General features: G+C 38.2%; 1 protein-coding gene across 1 annotated transcript in view; it reads right to left on the bottom strand.

The window, feature by feature from the left end:
* znf407 (zinc finger protein 407) overlaps nucleotides 1–18,654 on the bottom strand; it is a 394,840-nt gene that overhangs the window by 146,838 nt on the left and 229,348 nt on the right. Inside the window, exons 5-6 of the mRNA XM_062980599.1 lie at nucleotides 14,296–14,462; nucleotides 7,730–7,813 (exon numbers count right to left, since the gene is read on the bottom strand). Of these exons, the coding sequence (XP_062836669.1) occupies nucleotides 7,730–7,813; nucleotides 14,296–14,462 (251 nt within the window). The remainder of the gene's footprint in view (nucleotides 1–7,729; nucleotides 7,814–14,295; nucleotides 14,463–18,654) is intronic.

Genomic DNA, 18,654 nt, shown 5'->3' with positions numbered 1-18,654 from the left:
GATTACATCTTTTCCTCTAGCAGCCCTTTGTATTACTAAAATCTCTTTTTTGGAAGGTTTCAAAGCAATTCTTAAATCAAATAAAAAAAATTCCTGTTTGAAATGGAGAATAAAATGCTGGCTTTTCTAGTGCCTTGGGATGTGCATGGTTTTGCAGCATTTATCTGTTTCTGAATGACACTTCCAGAACTTTTACTTTGTGTGGCCCACACAGAGAAAATTGGGGTAGTCTTTAAAAATGTATATGAATATGGGTGCACGTGCCTTCATCTTGCCTATCAAGTTATGGTGGTCCCATTAATTTCTTAGGTTTTCTTAGGCAAGGAATACTCACTGGTGGCTTTGCCAATTCTTCCTCCTGGACTTCACTGGCAGTTTCCCATGGGTACCAATTGTCTCAAGGGTGAAGTAAAGGTACTATTTCTTACATTTAAGGTCCCAAAAAAATGGGACTGAATACTTGCTGTCGTATCTGCCCCCTTCATATTTCAGTCAACATTCAGTAAAGTCTAGTCTCACTAATTTATATTGCTGGCTATTCATTCTTTCCTGCCCATTCTAGGTTGTCCCATAGTCTGGCTGTGAACAGTGTGTATCTTTGTTCTTCACATTGCAACATTTCTCTACCAATTTCCCTATTATTACATCTTTTATCCCAGTTTAAACCTGTTACTTTTGTTACACACTTAATTTTATCCAGCTACTGTTTTTTATGTCCATTTTAAGATACTTTGGATTGTTTTCTATAAAGAAGCAAAGTAAAATAAATTTGAAATAAATCAGAATAAAATAAACAAATGTATGTATCATTCATTTGAATTCTGAAAAAAGCTGAACAGAAATTATAACACAAATGCTCAAGATGAGCAGACCTCAAGTGGATATCTACAGTTTCCACCCGAACTAGTGTCCCTATTCCCATTATCAGGAGTGGTCATTTTCTTCACACAGAACACCCGATGTACTTGAAAAGAATTGGACACAGCTATTGGGCTATAGGCTTTGTATTTTTTTTAAAAAAACAAAAAAACAAAACACCTGAATTCACACACACACAAGAAAAGAACTCATTGGAAAAGTCAAGTTTCAATGAGTTCATTCCTTTTGGCCTTTGCCAGTCCTTTTGGTCAGCATTCAAAGAAACTAGGCTGGTTATCTTGCTTCCAGTAACAATTTATCACTGAAAATCCCATGTAATTAAATTCTGAATATTCCTACAAACACTAGCATTGTTGGAAGTTAATAGCAATCCTCTTCAAATATCACATTCTCTCTTAATAAGCATTTAATGAAAACGCACCAAGCATACTGGGTTAGTTATACTTTATATGGAGTATTTTTCTTTCTGGCGCTGGGTTGGGGGAAGGTGAAGGAAAGAAGCTACATTATACATTAAATTCAGTGCCGAGTAATGTAACTGCACATTAAAAGTCAAAGTGCAGTTCACATGAGAAATAGAAACGCAAAGTGAGCCACTCATCTGGATAAAAACACATATATTATTAAATTTTCTCTCTTTATTACGTTGACCTATAAATGCCTAGATGTGCAAGACTGAAATGAGCAAATGGAACTGATCATACAAACAGGATCTGTGTAGGTCATATAAGCCACTGTCTTCAAAAATTCATGAGACTATTTGAACAAAGGCACAAACTGCTTGGTTATTTCTGTAGGTTTGAGGTAGCTGCCTCAGGACTGCCACATAGATGAAGCTTGTCTTTTCATATTCGTCAGGGCACCACATACTTCCATGAAGGTCATACATACTCTCATAAGATTTCCACCTATGTTAATCACATAGGTCAATTTTCCTTTTCTTTTACACGTATTTCTCCCTTCCCAACCCTGCTACTTCCTTATAGTACAAAGGCAGTTATTCCTTTCCATACTGGAAGGGAATGCCTATATTAGCCATAGTAGTAGCAGCAAGGAAATTGCGCATAAGAAGGAATAGGTAGAGTGTATGTGAAAGTCTAGATACCTGATCCAGATCTTTGACTATGATTAAGATATGAACAACATCATGCTTGCTTTCTCTCTGATTACTATTAATCTTGGTTCTAAAACAATTCTTAAGTATTGTTAAAGTCAGAAGTGGCTGAGAAAAGGAAAGAATGAATGGATGGTGTAATTGCTTAGCCATTGTTAAGAGAAGACAATGCTTTCTTCTTCTCTTCATTCCAATAATCAAGCAGAAACCCTTCAGTAAACATTTCCTTTTCATTATATTCTAACTGGAATCCTATGGATAGCAGCCTTCAAACAAAATATATTATTACGCCATCTGTAAATCATGGTTTCATAGCTTTGCTTTTTAGGAAATCAGTAACCAATTCCATTTTAAGGGAGAAAAGACTTGGCTACATATAGAGCCACACGGCTTACTTGTGTATTTGTCTTCTGTTGTAACCATATTGAAACCTGGCCTCAAGCCATGGGAAGAGGCTGGAAACAAACAATCATCATCATCATCATCGTCATTCAAATGTAGCCAGCGAAGGGGGGAGCATCTTATCTGAAGTCAGCTATACTTTCACTTTCTAAAAATGAAAATGTTAAAACAGTGGACAAGGCTCTTAATGAGACATGGCGCATTATCACAGGATGTCTGCATCCTACACCGCTGGAGAAATTATACTGTTTAGCTGGTATTGCACCACCTGACATCCATCAGGACATAGCAGCCTGTAATGAAAGGACCAAGGTAGTGACATCTCCGACCTATCCTCTGTTCAAATGTAAGCCCTGGACATACAGAAGACTGGAAGGCACTGAACAGACTGCACTCCGTGACCACGAGATGCAGAGCTAACCTTAAGAAATGGGGCCACAAAGTGGAATCCACGACGTGCAGGTGTGGAGAAGAGCAAACCACCTATTACAATGCAGTCTGAGCCCTGCCACATGCACAATAGAGGACCTTCTCACAGCGATACCAGAGGCACTCCAAGTGGCCAGCTTCTGGTCAAAGAACATTTAGTATAATGCCAAGTTTTTACTTTGTTTGTAGTTTTTTAGACATTATAAATGTAGTGTCAATTCATATCTGACACAATAAATAAATACTTTCTAAAAGTAGGTATTTTTGAGAAGGAAGTGTGTTCTTAATCTTTATTTTGTGAGTAATTTGCCCCCAAGCTACCAGACATTTTGGACGTGTGTGCTTTCTCTCATCATTAGCACATTTCAACAGCTTCTCTCATATGGAAGTATCTTGTACACAAACTTAAAATACTTCACGCACAATTTCAGCTCAGCTAGAATGCATCATTTACTTGAGGTTGTGCTTTCTCTACAATAGTTCTAATCATTCATTCATTTCCTTCTTCTACTGTTAACAGCAGCAGCAGCAGCAATAAATGATAACTTAGAATGGAGTCTTGGCTTCATAGAGGGTCTATGTGGAAAACCCATCACCAAACCCAATGTACTCTATGTAGATCGGAAGAGGGCAATCAGTGCCCCTAGATGCTGAGAGTTTTTTTTAAGAAATCCTCAAACCTTGCAACTTCAAAACTCACTTTCCTATACACTTGCATGTGGCACATAGTGTGAAAGGAAAAATTTAAAAAGCAAGAACAGCAACAAAGTCATAGGGATACATAACAAAGAGTTCTTAAAACCTGGAGTCAATCCTCCCCCACTGTCAAGAACCTGACAGACAAAAAAAAGCATTCAGGTGGATATCATTTCACCTGATGCCAAGATGGTAAAGGAAGTGAGGAGGCTTATTAAGCTCTGAGGATTGGCTCTCCTGCCCTTGAATCAAGGGTCTGTGACAGGTGATAACAGTAAATCTTGGATCAGGAGATGTCTTGTGTCAACCCCCTAGACAGTTTGTATTGCAGTTAGGAATTATTTAAGCCATTTAGACCACTTCAAACATGTCTATAATTTGCTTGGACACTCTGTGCAAGGAAGGCTATGTCAAAAAGGTTATGCGGGAGCCAGTCACAGTGAAGCAAAGAAGTAAAACAAGGAAGAAAAGGGAGAGGAGAAGGCACATGACATGGCACCACTAAAAACTGCACAACATTGTGGCATTGGTCTAAATACACCGAACACAGTGGAAGGTATGGTGTGCTGTTCCATGTGAAGAAAGTAGTATACCTAGGTAATTTTTCTGTGAAAGAATCATCTCTGATTGTTTGTGCCACAGAGGCGGATAAATGCCAGAAAGATAGATCCCTCTGTCTCTGAGATACTGTCCTATATAGTATAAAGTTAATAGCAAAGTAATAACGAGACTCCAGTCCTGACATAAAACATAAACTTAGGCTGGCTCGATGCAGGCTCCATGATCTATAACCTGTAAATTCCTGTATTCAGAGCAGGGGAAACTCTACTAGGGTGGTACAAAACAACAAATGCCAACCTGAAATGGCATCATTGGTTACAACTAGCTGTCTAAAATGATCTGTTTTAATACAAAGCATTGTAAGATTTCCCAGATACAGTCACCAATTATTTTCATATTTATTCTAAACAAAGGCTTCAGAAGTAAATGAATTAAAGGGGGGGATATGATTTCAATGAGAGATGGATTAAATTCCTATTTATAAAATGGAGAAGAGATCTCTTAGCATCAGGCCTATTTGTAAAATGGAGAACAACACTGAAAAGGATAAATAAGCATCATCCTTTGTTGTGAGGCTAAATGTAATAGGATAGAAAATATTATGTGATGACAACAATGAATAGAAACAGTAGCAGCCGATAGAGACAGAATAGCTATATGCCTCATCTTCTTTAAGAAAAGAATTAAGGCATTTTGCTGCTGATATGCATGTTCACTGCATATGATGGGACATATGATTGAGTACAAACCACTTTCTATACAGAAACATATTCATGCTGAAAATTCATCTTGGACAAAATATTCCTTAAGAAAAGAAGATGTTGATTACAGCAAAGCATATTATCTTACTGAGTGCCCCCTCCCTCCATTTGAAATACTACAAGCATTACATTCTAAAACATGGGCAAATTGGAAATGAACATATTAAAAATAACAACGAATTCTGTTGCTTGCAGAAACCCTGAAAAAGCCTGAAAATGTCTAGGAAAGACTACATGATTTCATCCTCAGAAACAAGAAGGTAAATGTAAAGCATACTTACATTCATTATGCTTTCGAATCTTATGATTTCTATATCTCATGGTTTGAAAGGGCTTACCCATAATTTGAACAACTGAGGTTAATAATACAAGGGCTTTTTGTCACCCCAACTAACTGAAAAACTTTATCACATTTCACAGCCTGCCAAGAAACTGACCTTTATCTGCCAGTACATACATTTTTTAACATTTCATAGCTGAAACCCAAGTAGAAGCATTTATCTCAGTCAACCAATGATCATCTAGAAAACCTCCTAAGAACTGCCACTTCCAATTTCACAATGGAGATTGAAGAAGCACTATCATAACAAAAGTTCATGCACATTTTATTCAAATTACGCAGATTATGTATTGGCAAACTATGCAAATTAGCCATGACACTCCAGTTCCTATATTCCAATTTTCTACAACATGGAGAACATAGTGTAGAAAAATGGATTTACACTCTTAGCATCTAAAATGTGGCATGAGCGAGATCTAGCTCAAATACGCATATTTATCATGCTGCAATACTAACAGATAATGTATGCATTGTAGATTTCCTGTCCTATGCTTTTGAGCAAAAGAGGAACTCCTACAATTCTTCACTAGGGGGCAGAAAGGGATATTATCCATTGCTCCCTCTTTCCCTCTGGGTAAATGGAGTAACAAGTAATACAGTAGAGTCTCACTTATCCAACACTTGCTTATCCAACTTTCTGGATTATCCAACGCATTTTTGTAGTCAATGTTTTCAATACATCGTGATATTTTGGTGCTAAATTCGTAAATACAGTAATTACTACATAGCATTACTGCATATTGAATTACTTTTTCTGTCAAATTTGTTGTTAAACATGATGTTTTGGTGCTTAATTTGTAAAATCATAACCTAATTTGATGTGTAATAGGCTTTTCCTTAATCCCTCCTTATTATCCAACATATTTACTTATCCAACGTTCTGCTGGCCCGTTTATGTTGGATAAGTGAGACTCTACTGTACTAATCTAAACTAGTTCAATCCAAACTTTCCCTTTCCTCTATCCTGGGAAAATAATTTTTTCATGGATAAACAATTAAAGCACCAGTAACAATTTGCATTTTAGAATATAAAGGAAACTTTTTTAGTTACATAGAGTCACAGAGTTGGAAGGGACAATAAGGACTATCTCACTGCCATGATCTAGCTTCTCAATATCCCACTTGAACTGTAATGCCCCAAAATGGGCACAGTATTCCAGGCTGAAACAGAACAGAATGGTACCACTCCTTTCCTTGATCTGTACACTATACCCGTATTGATGCAGTCTGGTATTGTTATCTTTGCCTGCTGCATCACATGTTTCACTAATCTTTAACTTTTAGCCGATCAAGAGGAGCCCCCGGTGGTGCAATGGGTAAAACCCTTGTGCTGGCAGGACTGCTGACTGACATGTCAGTGGTTCGAATCCGGGGAGAGCGGGTGAGGTCCCTCTGTCAGCTCCAACTCCCCATGCGGTGACATAAGAGAAGCCTCCCACAAGGATGGTAAAACATCAAACATCCGGGCGTCCTCTGGGCAACGTCCTTGCAGACAGCCAATTCTCTCACACCAGAAGCGATTTGCAGCTTCTCAGGTCGCTCCTGACATATACACCAAAATAACCTATTAAGAGTACTACTTCTTAGTGTTCTGCCTCCAATCCAGTTGTCCTGTATCCTAAACACAATTAAGGCATTCCTGAAATATGTCAATCCAACCTCTGTTTAAAGACATCCAAAGGAGGAGAGTCCACCATCCTCCAAGGCATTCTACTCCAGTGTTTACTCTAGAAATGCAGAAAACATGCTCTCTCCATCTTCTGTATGACAGCCCTTCAAGTATTTATAAATGTCACATCAAAATCTTCAGTTTTTCTAGGTTAAACATACCCAGCTTCCTGAGTCGTTCTTCATGGGGCTTTATTTCCAAACCTTTGACCAAATAATGGGTCAAAACGTGAGATATAGAAACCATAAGATTCACACTCTTTTGGACATGAGCCAGCTTCTCAATATCCTTCTTAAATTGTAATGCCCATAAATGGACATAGTATTCCAGGCTGAATTTGTCTAAAGCAGAACAGAACCGTATAATTATTTTCCTTGATCTTCACACTATACACTCCCTGATGCAGCCTAGTATTGCTATATTTTTATTGGAAAGTTTGGGGAGTGAAAATCAATGACATATCAAACAAGTTGCAAATCACATGCATTGAAATAATATCTCCCTTTAAATGATGGTTGTACCTAACAGCCCTTTAATGTGAACTTTCCTTTTTTCTTACACAGATTCTAACACAATCTTAACACAATATAATGTTTGGTTGGGCCTTGAAAATGAACGGCAAATACTTCTTAATTTTCAGAGAGACACCTGTTATGCTGAAGGGAAAAGCAATACAGTTATATGCAAAAAATAAATGCATTTGAGACAAACCTCAGGCATACTGATTTGTAAAGGCAACTCTCCCCTCCCCAAACAAACAGTGAACAGATATACTCTCTGGACTGCGCTGTGTTATACAATTTCTCTTACTCCCCAGCCTGGATGACAGTCCTTGGCTGTAGAGAAAATAGCAAAGGGTAAAAAACAGCTTAACTGACCTGTGTGTTGCCTTCGATGCTTGGTGAGGGCATGACGTGTCCCGCCAGCAAAGCCACAAAGGTCACATAGGAATGACTTCTCGCCTGTTGCAACAATAAACAGATGAGGGACTGCGGAGGTCACAGATCATTAAAACATATCTATCAAGGCTTTCAGGGTTACTAATTCCTCCAATCAAATGTTTCCATGTAAATATGTCAAATGGGAATGAAATTACCACTGCGGTTTATTGACTGTGATAAAATCTGAAAAGCACCACTGAACATAATTACATACTTGTCAGACCCATAAAAATTAGCTTTATTATCAATGGAATGGTTTTGTACAACTTCATTTCTGTTAGATGTCTTCCAGATGGGGCTGCTTTATGCACTTGAACAGTTTTTATGCATATCCTGATTTTTTACAATTCCCATACATCTGGCCTTTCTGTGCTGACGAAAGGCTGCCTGGAAAAGTTAATATACAGTATATATATGGTTTTGCTTAAATAAAAATATATTGAATTTACCAATAAAATAAAGATGTTGAGCAAATTTTAACAGACTTGATCACAGTCCTCCTCAAGAACCGCCCAGTAAATTATGGATTTAAATTATTTTCCAGAAACAGAAATAAACAATATATTTTTAAAAATCCTATTTTATTCTGTACCAGTGGCAGCTCAAAGCTGTTTATGTTTCTGAAACTTTCACAATAAAGGAAAACAAGTCTAGGGATTACTTCAGAAACTGAAGTAATATTTGTATTGTTCGTATTTAATGGTATATATTTATTCTACGCCTTTGAAACCATTAAAAGATAGATTTGGCAGCATTGCTACTTGTTAAAAGTGTGCAAATATACTCCTATAAAGTTTTTTATTCCAGAGAAAATGTGGCTTTTGGAATATATAAATGCAGTATATCATTCTGCAGTAGCATTTTTAGTCAGTAAAGCCCAAGCATGTGAGGCAGATTCCTCCCAGAAGACCAACGAAAAAGGGTATTATAGAATAATAATACTAACCTTGGAGAGAGCCAGTGAAATTATAATGCAGCTTTAACACACAAACGAGTCATTTGGCTCATTTGGAGACAAATTGTACCCTCCCACCCAGATACCAATGGAAGCGAATTAAAGGAACTGGGAAAGTATTTCAGATAAATGACAAAATTGCTTTTGCATTTTCAGCTCACAAAGAAGCACATTAACACTATATAGAATTCCACAGGACATGGGAGAGCCATTTCCCGATTCCTAATAGTTTTACAACATAGATATTTTGGCTTCGTGAACTCTGTAGCTCTCTTCCTTCTAAAAAGAGACTTGTTTTTTTGTTCTTCACTACCGGATGTACACCTAGAACAGAGCTTCCAAATTGTGTGTCGAGACATGTCAGTGTGTCGGCTGCACTGTGTAGGCTAGGCATGCCATGCAAACATAATGAGAAACCTTTGAGTCTACGTTAAATAAGCAATAAATCATATATTTTTAAGAAAAACAAATGAAAGATTTTCATGAGATATGTGTCCCCATACATTTTGTTACTTTATGTGTGTGTCTGTATCTCTTACAAGGGGTTGGTTTAATCTCCAGTTGCTAAACTGAACTACTGTGTCGCAAAATGATCCATGTTCAAAAGGTGTGCCACCAACAGGAAATGTATGGAAAGCTGTGATGTAGAGGAAACATGGAAAGTAGGGTTGGTCTTACTGAAAAAGACCGTTCTTGTGACCATAACCATGACTTCCCCTTCCTGAGATTGGTTCCTACTTTCTCCCATCCTGCCCAATAATAATTGAGTATCAGGGAATATCCCCGAAGTCCTTCTATCTTTCCAAATACTTAGTTCAATTGAAGCCCTACTGTGGTCTAAAATCTCCCAAGTCAGGCCGATTTTGGGCACACACAGGCTACGACTGGCTACATTTCAAATAGGTTTAGAAGAACAGTGTCTTGAACTGAATTGGCCTTTCTTCTCTGATGGACAGGTGTACATGTTTTTTTTTTATTTCTGTCAGAATAAAGGGTAGTCCAGTGGTTGAAAAAAAAAAAAAAGCTTGGGAGCTACATGTAGCCTTTACATCTTGCCAATCCCTGCCCTAACAAAAAGATATATGTTTACTCAACTGGGGCAGTGTAAGGATGATTACTTCCAGTTTGTGCAAACAGAAATTCAGTGTTGAAAACATTGGCAGGAGAATAATGGTAATTAAAATGTTCATTTCCTCCCAGCAAACTTTAAAACATTCCAGGGAAAGAGTAACTAAAACACGGCAATTTCAGCTAATTAGTATTACAGTGCTAACTGAGAAGCCTCATTATAATTAATTAAATATTAATTAATTAATCAATTAGAAATATAAATCTTTTGAACTATCCAATTCAATATCTCAAACCAAGATTTATGCTTGACACTAAAATGCTGCTCATTGCCTACCAGCAAATTGTTCATCAGTGACAGGCTATCATGGAGCGTGGATCACATTTCTGGGAGAACCTCAAGATTTTATGCTGATAAGGAAACCATATTATGCTCAAAACTAAGCAGGAACAGCATCATGCTTACTACCTCATTAGGATCCCCTAAAAACTGTGCTTTCTATGGCTGTGTGTATTCTTTATATATGGAAAATCCTATATTCTTAATAAAGAGAGATGAGAATGTCTTAGTTTTTAAAACAGAGACCATGCCTGTGCTAGCCCCTACTGTTTTTCTTTGGATTGATTTCCATTTAAGCTGGCATTATCTGGTTTGAAGTTATTTTATGCATGCAAGTAAAAGATCATGCCTTCTCAGATGATCATATCCTTCATGGCTTAGAGTTAGTTTTGCATGGAGCACACCAAAATGTGTGGTTTGCATGTAGACATCCCAACAGGCTTATCAGATACCAAGTGCCCATAGCTATGTCGCAGGACAAAAAACTGTGCAGAAAATTTCACCCTTTAACCATATATTTAACACTTTTTCCATTCAGTCTTCCTCCAAAAGTTACAACCTTTAAACTTTGAGAAGCATCTAAGGGGCAATATATCACTTGGGGTACAGGGGGCTGATCTAACATGCCATGTTTATATGATAACAGGAATGTAATAGAAAATGGTTCTTTTCTTAACAACTTGAATTAGTTTCAAGTGTGCCATTTTGCATTCAAATGTAGAAAGACACGGAAACCAATCCTTTATTTTCTATTAGAAAACAGCCACTGTCCCCTATCTCTCATTATGGTGCAGACTACAAGACCTAACAACAAAAATCCATATTATTGATCTAACCAAGTCTCCACAATTATTCTTTAGAAGGAAACGCCGACGATAAATTACATCTGCACTGGCTTTTCATCTGCTGTTCGATATAAGTGATCTCTCAGGGCAGGCTGGAGACCTTAAATCGTCAACACCCTTGTCAAAGAAGCTAAGGAGGCCCAGGCTTCCTACAAACTGCCTTGGAAGAACTTTTAACCTATAATTTCTAGCAACAACTCATTTCATTTACAGAAAATTGTGAAAAAAAATCTTTCCAGGAATATTTTTTAATTTAATAGGACACTGTTTCATCTCCCTGTGAAACGCCTAGAGAATTTTGATTTCTACATCATCTTATTCATCTCTTATATTTGTAACCAAGCAGTATGTACACTGTTTTTCTAAGGATCAAACAATAACAATATTCTCCAATAGTTTTCTGCAGTTTTTCTTTACATTTCCATATTATTACCCACAATATTACAATTTACCCCATACAGCAACATAGACTCCATATTCTTAAAAAATAATTCATCTTCTTAAAGAATCTTGTGAAATTTGAAGAATTTGTATGAATGACATTATATATAGTTAATAATAATGGTTGGTTATGAAACACATATAGGTATTTCACGGGAATTGTCCCAATGTATTTAACTTGCAAATGTCTTAATTTTAATCCAAAAATATAAATATTATTGGCTTTTCCCATGCTGTGGTAAAGTCCCCACCAAATTCTATATAAAACTGATATTTGCTCACATATATTTTTAAATTGTATCAGAAGTAGTATTAAAAATGTCAGATATTTTAGTTACGATTGGCTTGCATGGAGATTTGTAGTGACATTCCTTCTCTGTAAACTATCCTTGGGTTAATTCTTAATCAATTTGCTTAAATATATATCCTGCCTTTTGTACACAGAGCAAAAAAGAACATGTGAAGAAATGAATGGAATAAACCTGAAGTAAGGATATATTTTTCAGCAAATTCTGCCATTATTATAGATCCAAAATTATCATTTGTTTGTACAGTATTTTCTTCCTTTGATCAAATATAAAGCTTTCCATAAGAATAACTGCACTGACACTTGCATCTCCTTCTGTTTTTTCACATGAAACACACAGTGCTCATAATTGATTCAGTATCTGGAAATATTGATTAATAACAACTTTACTATTATTTATGATAGCATGTTACTCCTAGAAATTGCAATAAAGCTAGTTTTCTTCATTAAGTAAACACATTAAAGTAAATCTGAATAATTTTGAAGATGCTTTTGGGGACAGGGGTCAAGGCTAAGCATAGAAGCAATTAATCACAAATTAATCCTCTCTCACTCTTTTTGTCTGCATTGCGTAGAATTATAAAAGCTGGAAGAGATCACAAGGGCCACTCTGTCCAATGGCCATCCATCCTCCACCACAGCCCATGGCAGCATATTCAACTGTCAAACCACTCTATCCATCCAGAAATGTTTATGTGAAATCTCCTTTCCTATAGTTTGAAAACACTGCTCTGTATCCTAGTCTCTGGAATATCGGAAAAGAAAACAAGCTTGCTCCCTTTTCAATATGATATCCTATCAAATATTTAAACATGGTTATCATGTCATCTCTTAACTTTCCCTTCTCTAAGGCTAAACATATCTAGATTTCTCTCAGATCTTTTACCAGTTTACCCTTCTCTGGACATGCTTTTCAATATCCTTCTTGAATTGTGGTGCCCAGAACTGGACACAGTATTCCAGGTAAGGTCAGACCAAAGCAGAATAAAGTGGGACTATGACCTCCTTTGATTTCGACACTGTTCTCCCATTGATGCAATCTACAATCGAGTTGACTTTTTTAACTGCCACAATCTGAACACATTATTCAGATTGTGGTCTGCTAAGATTCCTTGATCCTCTCCCGTGTATTGCTGTCAAACCAAGCGTCACCCATCCTATAGCCGTGCATTTTATTTTTTCTATCTAAGTGTAGTACCTTACATTTTTCCTTGTTGACATTTGTTCAGTTTTGGCCCAACTCTCCAATCTGTTATGGCAGTTTTGAATTTTGATCCTATTTGCTGTGACAGTAGCTATAAATCTTAATTTGGTATCATCTGTAATTTTCATAAGCATGCCCTCACTGATAAAGATATTGAATAACAGTGGGACTGTGCTGGTACAGCTGTACCAGAAACTTCAGCTTTATTTTCTTTCTGCAAAAGTTTGCAATTATAGGACAGGCCGCCTGTCAACCACCATTAAGTTTGGTTCCGCCCCTTGTTCAGGGCTCTGGGAGGGAAGGAGCCATTTTTAAGTTAGCCTCACTTAGGAAGCTCAACTATAGGACATAGACCAGCTTGTCCCGTAAAAAGCTTCATATTTCAAGAACACCAGGGATATTGACCGTCCGAGGATACAGAACAACAGCACAGAAACATCTGCAAGCCTTGGCTGGTAGGTCCACTCGACAACCAGACACACTTGGAGTCGGCAGTGGGTCCCAGACCAGCTAGGCCCAGATAATAGATAGCCTGGGAGACGTTATAAGAGGGTTTTCACAGTTATTCAAAGCCAATCACCTGTCCCATGGGGACAAGACTCCTTGAAGATTTATTATTTGTTTGTCAATAAAGACTTTGTTATTTCTTTAAAGACTTCAAGGCCATCTTTTCAGGGAAATTCCTCAACAACCTTTCTTTAGGCACCCTGGCTTCCCGCTGGGCGTAAAGTGTACGTCCTATATAATAGACAATCAGTCACAGGCCCAGCGCGTGACAGAACAGGGACCAAGAACCCTGTGGCATCCCGTGAGTCACTTCTCTCAAGTGGTAAACACCCTTTTGGGTTTGGTTGGTCAACCCATTACAAATCTTCCTAATAGTAGCATTCTCTAGCTTTTTTGCAAAGACCTTACTAAATATATGGTTTGCTATGTCCACAGCCTTTACCCCCCCCCCCCAACTCAGAAATCTGGCATATTGTCATAAACCCAGGTCAAAAATCAGCATAATCCATGTTTTGCAGCAATCACTAAAGTCCAATAATTTGTGGGTTTTATTTTTTTTTATTTATGCCACACATTCTAAAAAAATAAATAAAGAACTATAGTTATGAAACCGGTAGCATGAGCCTTCTCCTCTCCATGGAGAGCCTCATGCCAACATGGAGAGAAGTATTAACTATAAAAAAGCAGAAAGGTCTAATCCTGGCAAAATTAAATGTTCCAGAATTAAAAGGTCTCCTTAAACAGTCATTTCAGGGTCAGAAGAATCCATTACCACAACCTCCAAACCCAACATTTTTCTTCTCCCATCATCAAGAAAGAAAAAGCATGAATCTAACCTGTATGAGTCCTATAGTGGTCTTTCATAGCTGATACTGTGAGGAAGGAATAATGGCAAGTAGGCCATGAGCATTTGTACGGCTTCTCTCCTGTATGAAGTTTCATGTGATTATTCATTGCCCACTTCTCGGTAAAACTTCTGTCACACAAAGGACATGTAAATTTCCTGTGTATACAAAGGAGAAGAAAGCCATTTATTAACTTTATAAATACAGACACACACACACACACACACCAAGACTGACAAAAAAGCATGTTTTTAACCCGAAGTGTGGTAAACGCACAGACTTTCATGAAGAGAATTGCAGACCTGGTCTGTCATGTCTGTATAACCAAGCATTGATTTTTCTGTCGAGACCTGGCACTTCAGCCATTTATTCTCTGCTTTGCGGTTGGGCCCAACGGGTTTGAAAAATTCTGTTACAGTCCAGTCACCCCTGAGGCAAATGTGAGAATAGATTTCACCTGTACAGGCCTACACCACTTATCCAGGGCATGGGCTGTCAGAGCAAAGGCTAAATGAAAAGCTATCCATACTAAACTACTCAGACAATCACACTACTGTGTGCCATGCTGCTGTTTGCTGCTGCAGTGCAGAGGTGAAATACTACTTGTAATAACACGGTTACTGTAGTAAACAAAAAACACTCAAATCTACTAAAAACAGGTGTTAAGGGGTGGCACAAAAAGTCTGCCTCCCTTCAAAGGCATCAATCATTTATTCAAAATATATCTGTAATACCTGAAAGTTAATTTGAGGTAATTTGCATTTGTAAACACAGTAAAATAATAAAACCATACAAAAAGAACAGCAAACTGAGAAACAGATTACTTTACTACTATACACTAAAGCAAAGAAGGGTTCATTGTTCAGAAGTATCTTAGAAAAACAAATTTTATTTTTTACTCTTCCAACGGATATTCACAATATTGACTTCTCAAGAGTGTTCTAAGCATACAGGGGCCCATATGATGTGTGATTCACTCTTTAATGCATAATAAATTGGAAGCATGTATTACTTTAGATCAGTGGTTCTCAACCTGTGGGTCTCCGGGTGTTTTGGCCTACAACTCCCAGAAATCACAGCCTGTTTGCCATCTGTTCAGATTTCTGGAAGTTGAAGGTCAAAACATCTGAGGACTCACAGGCTGAGAACCACTGCTTTAAATAGTAAAACAAGCACCTTGAATTCAATTTGAAATCAAGCTTGCAGCCAATACAGTTTGTGTAAGACTCATATGATATAATTTTTGCAGCTGGCCCGTTTGTTCCAGCTGAAGCATTACAGAAGCAAACCACAGAAATATGGTCAATGGTCCTGTGTCTCACAGGATGATCTTGCACACAACCTTTCTACACGAGGGAGTTGCATGAAGTCCAGTAGTATGCCCAAAGTATAAATTTCATATGCTCACGATAAACACATATGGCTATTCACATTTTGCAAGCACTGTTTCTTTAGCTGATATGGATTATTTTTCATAATGCATTTGATGTCAATTGTTCATTCAAGCCAGACATTAGTTTGAGGCAATGCATTTTGTTTCTAGATATGGTTTCAAGACAAAATAGGTTTTCCAAATGTATTTCTTCTTAGGCTTCACTAGAAGTTAGAAAGATATTGACAAGCTGGAATGTGCCCAGAGAAACGCAACCAAAATGATAAAAGTTTGGAGGCCAAGCCTTTTGAGGAGCAGCTTAGAGAGCTGGGTTTGTTTAGCTTGGAGAAAAGAAGGCTGAGAGGGGACGTGATAGCCATGTTTCAATATTTGAAAGGACATCACATTGAGAAGGGGTGAGCTTGTTTTCTGCTGCTTTGCAGGGTAAGAGTTTCCACCCAAACATTAGGAAGAACTTTCTGATGGTAAGAGCCGTTCGACAGTGGAATATGCTGTCTTGGAGAGTGGAAGTCTCTTTCTCTGGAGGTTTTTAAGCAGAGGCTGGATGGTCATTCTGTTGGGAGTGCTTTAATTGTGTTTTTCTGCATGGCAGGGGGTTGGACTAGATGACCTACTCTATCATTCTATGAAAAGCAATTCTAGTAACCACAGCCCTCCATAAAGCTCACAATTGTTATTCCTTAATTTAATATTTGGTTAACCACTGCACAGGAATTTGTACTAGCAGGAAAGATGGAGTTCCATCATAGAGAATACTTTTGCTGTAAACTCACAAAAATTGTTAGTTTGAACTAAGATGCTTCTTGCTTCTATAAAAGTGGTTTGGACTCTGAGAAACTTGAGCAGCAAGTCATGGGGGGAGGACATTTCTATGCCTTTTAACCATAAGTGAGAGTCTTCTGAATAGTATGAGATGGGTGCCATGCAGAGGGACTTTACACAAATACAGTACTAGTTCCACTTATGGAAGTTGTTTTGCTCCCATCAGGACCCATTCGCTTTTTCTGCTTAAGTGTCCTGACCCTATACTGTACAAAGGTTTCCTCAATCTTGTAGGTTTTTCTCTGTTCACAGTTCTCAGGATACAGTCCAATCAGTTTGTTTCCACTGGCTCAAGTGTTCTTTCTTCTCATTTCTTTTAAAAAAAAAACTTGTTTTTTTTTTAAAAAAAATGGAAATGGTTTATTTAACATTTCAACACTGCAACTTTAGAGGTATTAAGAATGTTGATACAAAGATGACTAATTTAAAGAGGTGAGAAGAACCTCTGTATTTGGATGCCACTTATCTTTGACTAGCAGGTGCTGGAAATGAGCAGCATTGGCTGGATACTACCTGTTGATAAAATTCTACAAACATTTGATGTTGTGACTGCGCCTTCGGGGATTATGGTTGATGGGGATGGAATTCGAAGAGGAAGAAAAAACCCTCGTGATGAGGGTTCACTGGAGGAGTTGCGCAGGAAGCGACTTAGAGAGTTATATGGGGGATCTTCTGAGGAAGATTCAGATGGGGAGATGGATGCTGAGGAACAGGTGGTGGCTGGGGAAGCGGGCACTGAATGGGCACAGCCACCGGAGATGTCTGGGGATTTGGGGTCTATGGATACTTCTGAACCTGGGGTTTCTGCAGGAGCTGATCCCAATTGGGATGCTTGGAGAAGGGAGGATGGTTCTTTAAGTGTTCATGGGGCTAAGTGTGGGCAGGATGATTGGGACTCCGTACTCCAGATCCACGAGCTCTAGCTGTGTGGAGCTCAGACTCTGAGTAGATTTGGGACACCTGGTGTTTGGGTGTGAGTGTTTGGTCACCCAGGAGGAAGGGGAATAAAATGGGAATGTTTGGCCACTGCACTTTGCGTGTGGCAAGGTGTTGCGGAGGCGCCATTGGGATCTCTGTGTTTCCATGAAGACTGGACTTGGACTATGATTTGAATCTGCTGTTATCACCTAGCTTGGCTCTCGCTGTGTCTTATCGTCGACCTGTTTTGGATGACTGCACCCTCTTCAGACCTTGGATCGGAATTTGACCTTGCTACTGCCTTCGCCCTGTGATTGATGACTACTATCGGCTTTTGACTCCTGGCTTGCTCTTTGGACACCGCTGTTATCTCCTGACCTGACCTTGGAATCCCGGACGACGTCTTTTCACCATCCTTTTGGAGCCTTCGGCTTTATCCACATTGTGGAAGCAGTCTACTGCATTCTTAGTTTGTTTGTTTGTTTCCTGACCAATTTGGTGTTTTCTTTTGGGAACTGTTCCTTTGAAAACTACAGAGCCGGCTGGCAGGGCTTGGACTCAGAAAGTGCAGTTTGCACTAAGTTTGTTTAGCTTTGTTTTTACCTGCTTGTGTTGCTGAATTATATTTTTGTTTGAACTGCTCTTGAAGCACTGATAGTGAAGTGTTTCAAGGTTTTTTCTGTGTTAACATTACTTTTTGGCTTATCTGCTGAATAAACTCTATTTTTGTTCGCTAATTGGCGTCTGACTCTTGACATTTGATTTTCTACTTTTGGGAATAAAATGCTAAACTAGACTGGTGGTTATTAACCTTTTCTTTACCGAAGAATATATTTTGTTCTTACTAATCCCGAAAATGTAACTCAAGATTTAAAACCCTAAAATGCACCAAATGTTTATTTGCTGATCAAGGGCCTTTAAGTTTGGAGAGAAGGGAGAAATGAGTAAATATGAACACATTATAATATTTTTATTGGACTGATTCATCATCATAATAATAATCATCATCATCATCCCTGAACTCTAAACCATGAAGTGTTATGATTGAGCCTCATGGCTCTGCTTCTGGCAGACGTGGACGTAAGACTCCTCGAGAGTCAGATACTCTCGAGGAGCGAGAAAGAAAGAGGCTGCGAGATATCTTTGCAGAACCGTCTGACGAAGAGTCTTTTAAGGGGTTCACGGAGAGAATGGAGGAAGAGCTGGTTAGCTCGGAA

Source organism: Anolis carolinensis, chromosome 4 (assembly GCF_035594765.1).
Source record: "Anolis carolinensis isolate JA03-04 chromosome 4, rAnoCar3.1.pri, whole genome shotgun sequence".
Classification (NCBI taxonomy): Eukaryota; Metazoa; Chordata; class Lepidosauria; order Squamata; family Dactyloidae; genus Anolis; species Anolis carolinensis.
The sequence above is the reverse complement of the archived record's forward strand: the minus strand, read 5'-3'. Positions and strand labels throughout refer to the sequence as shown.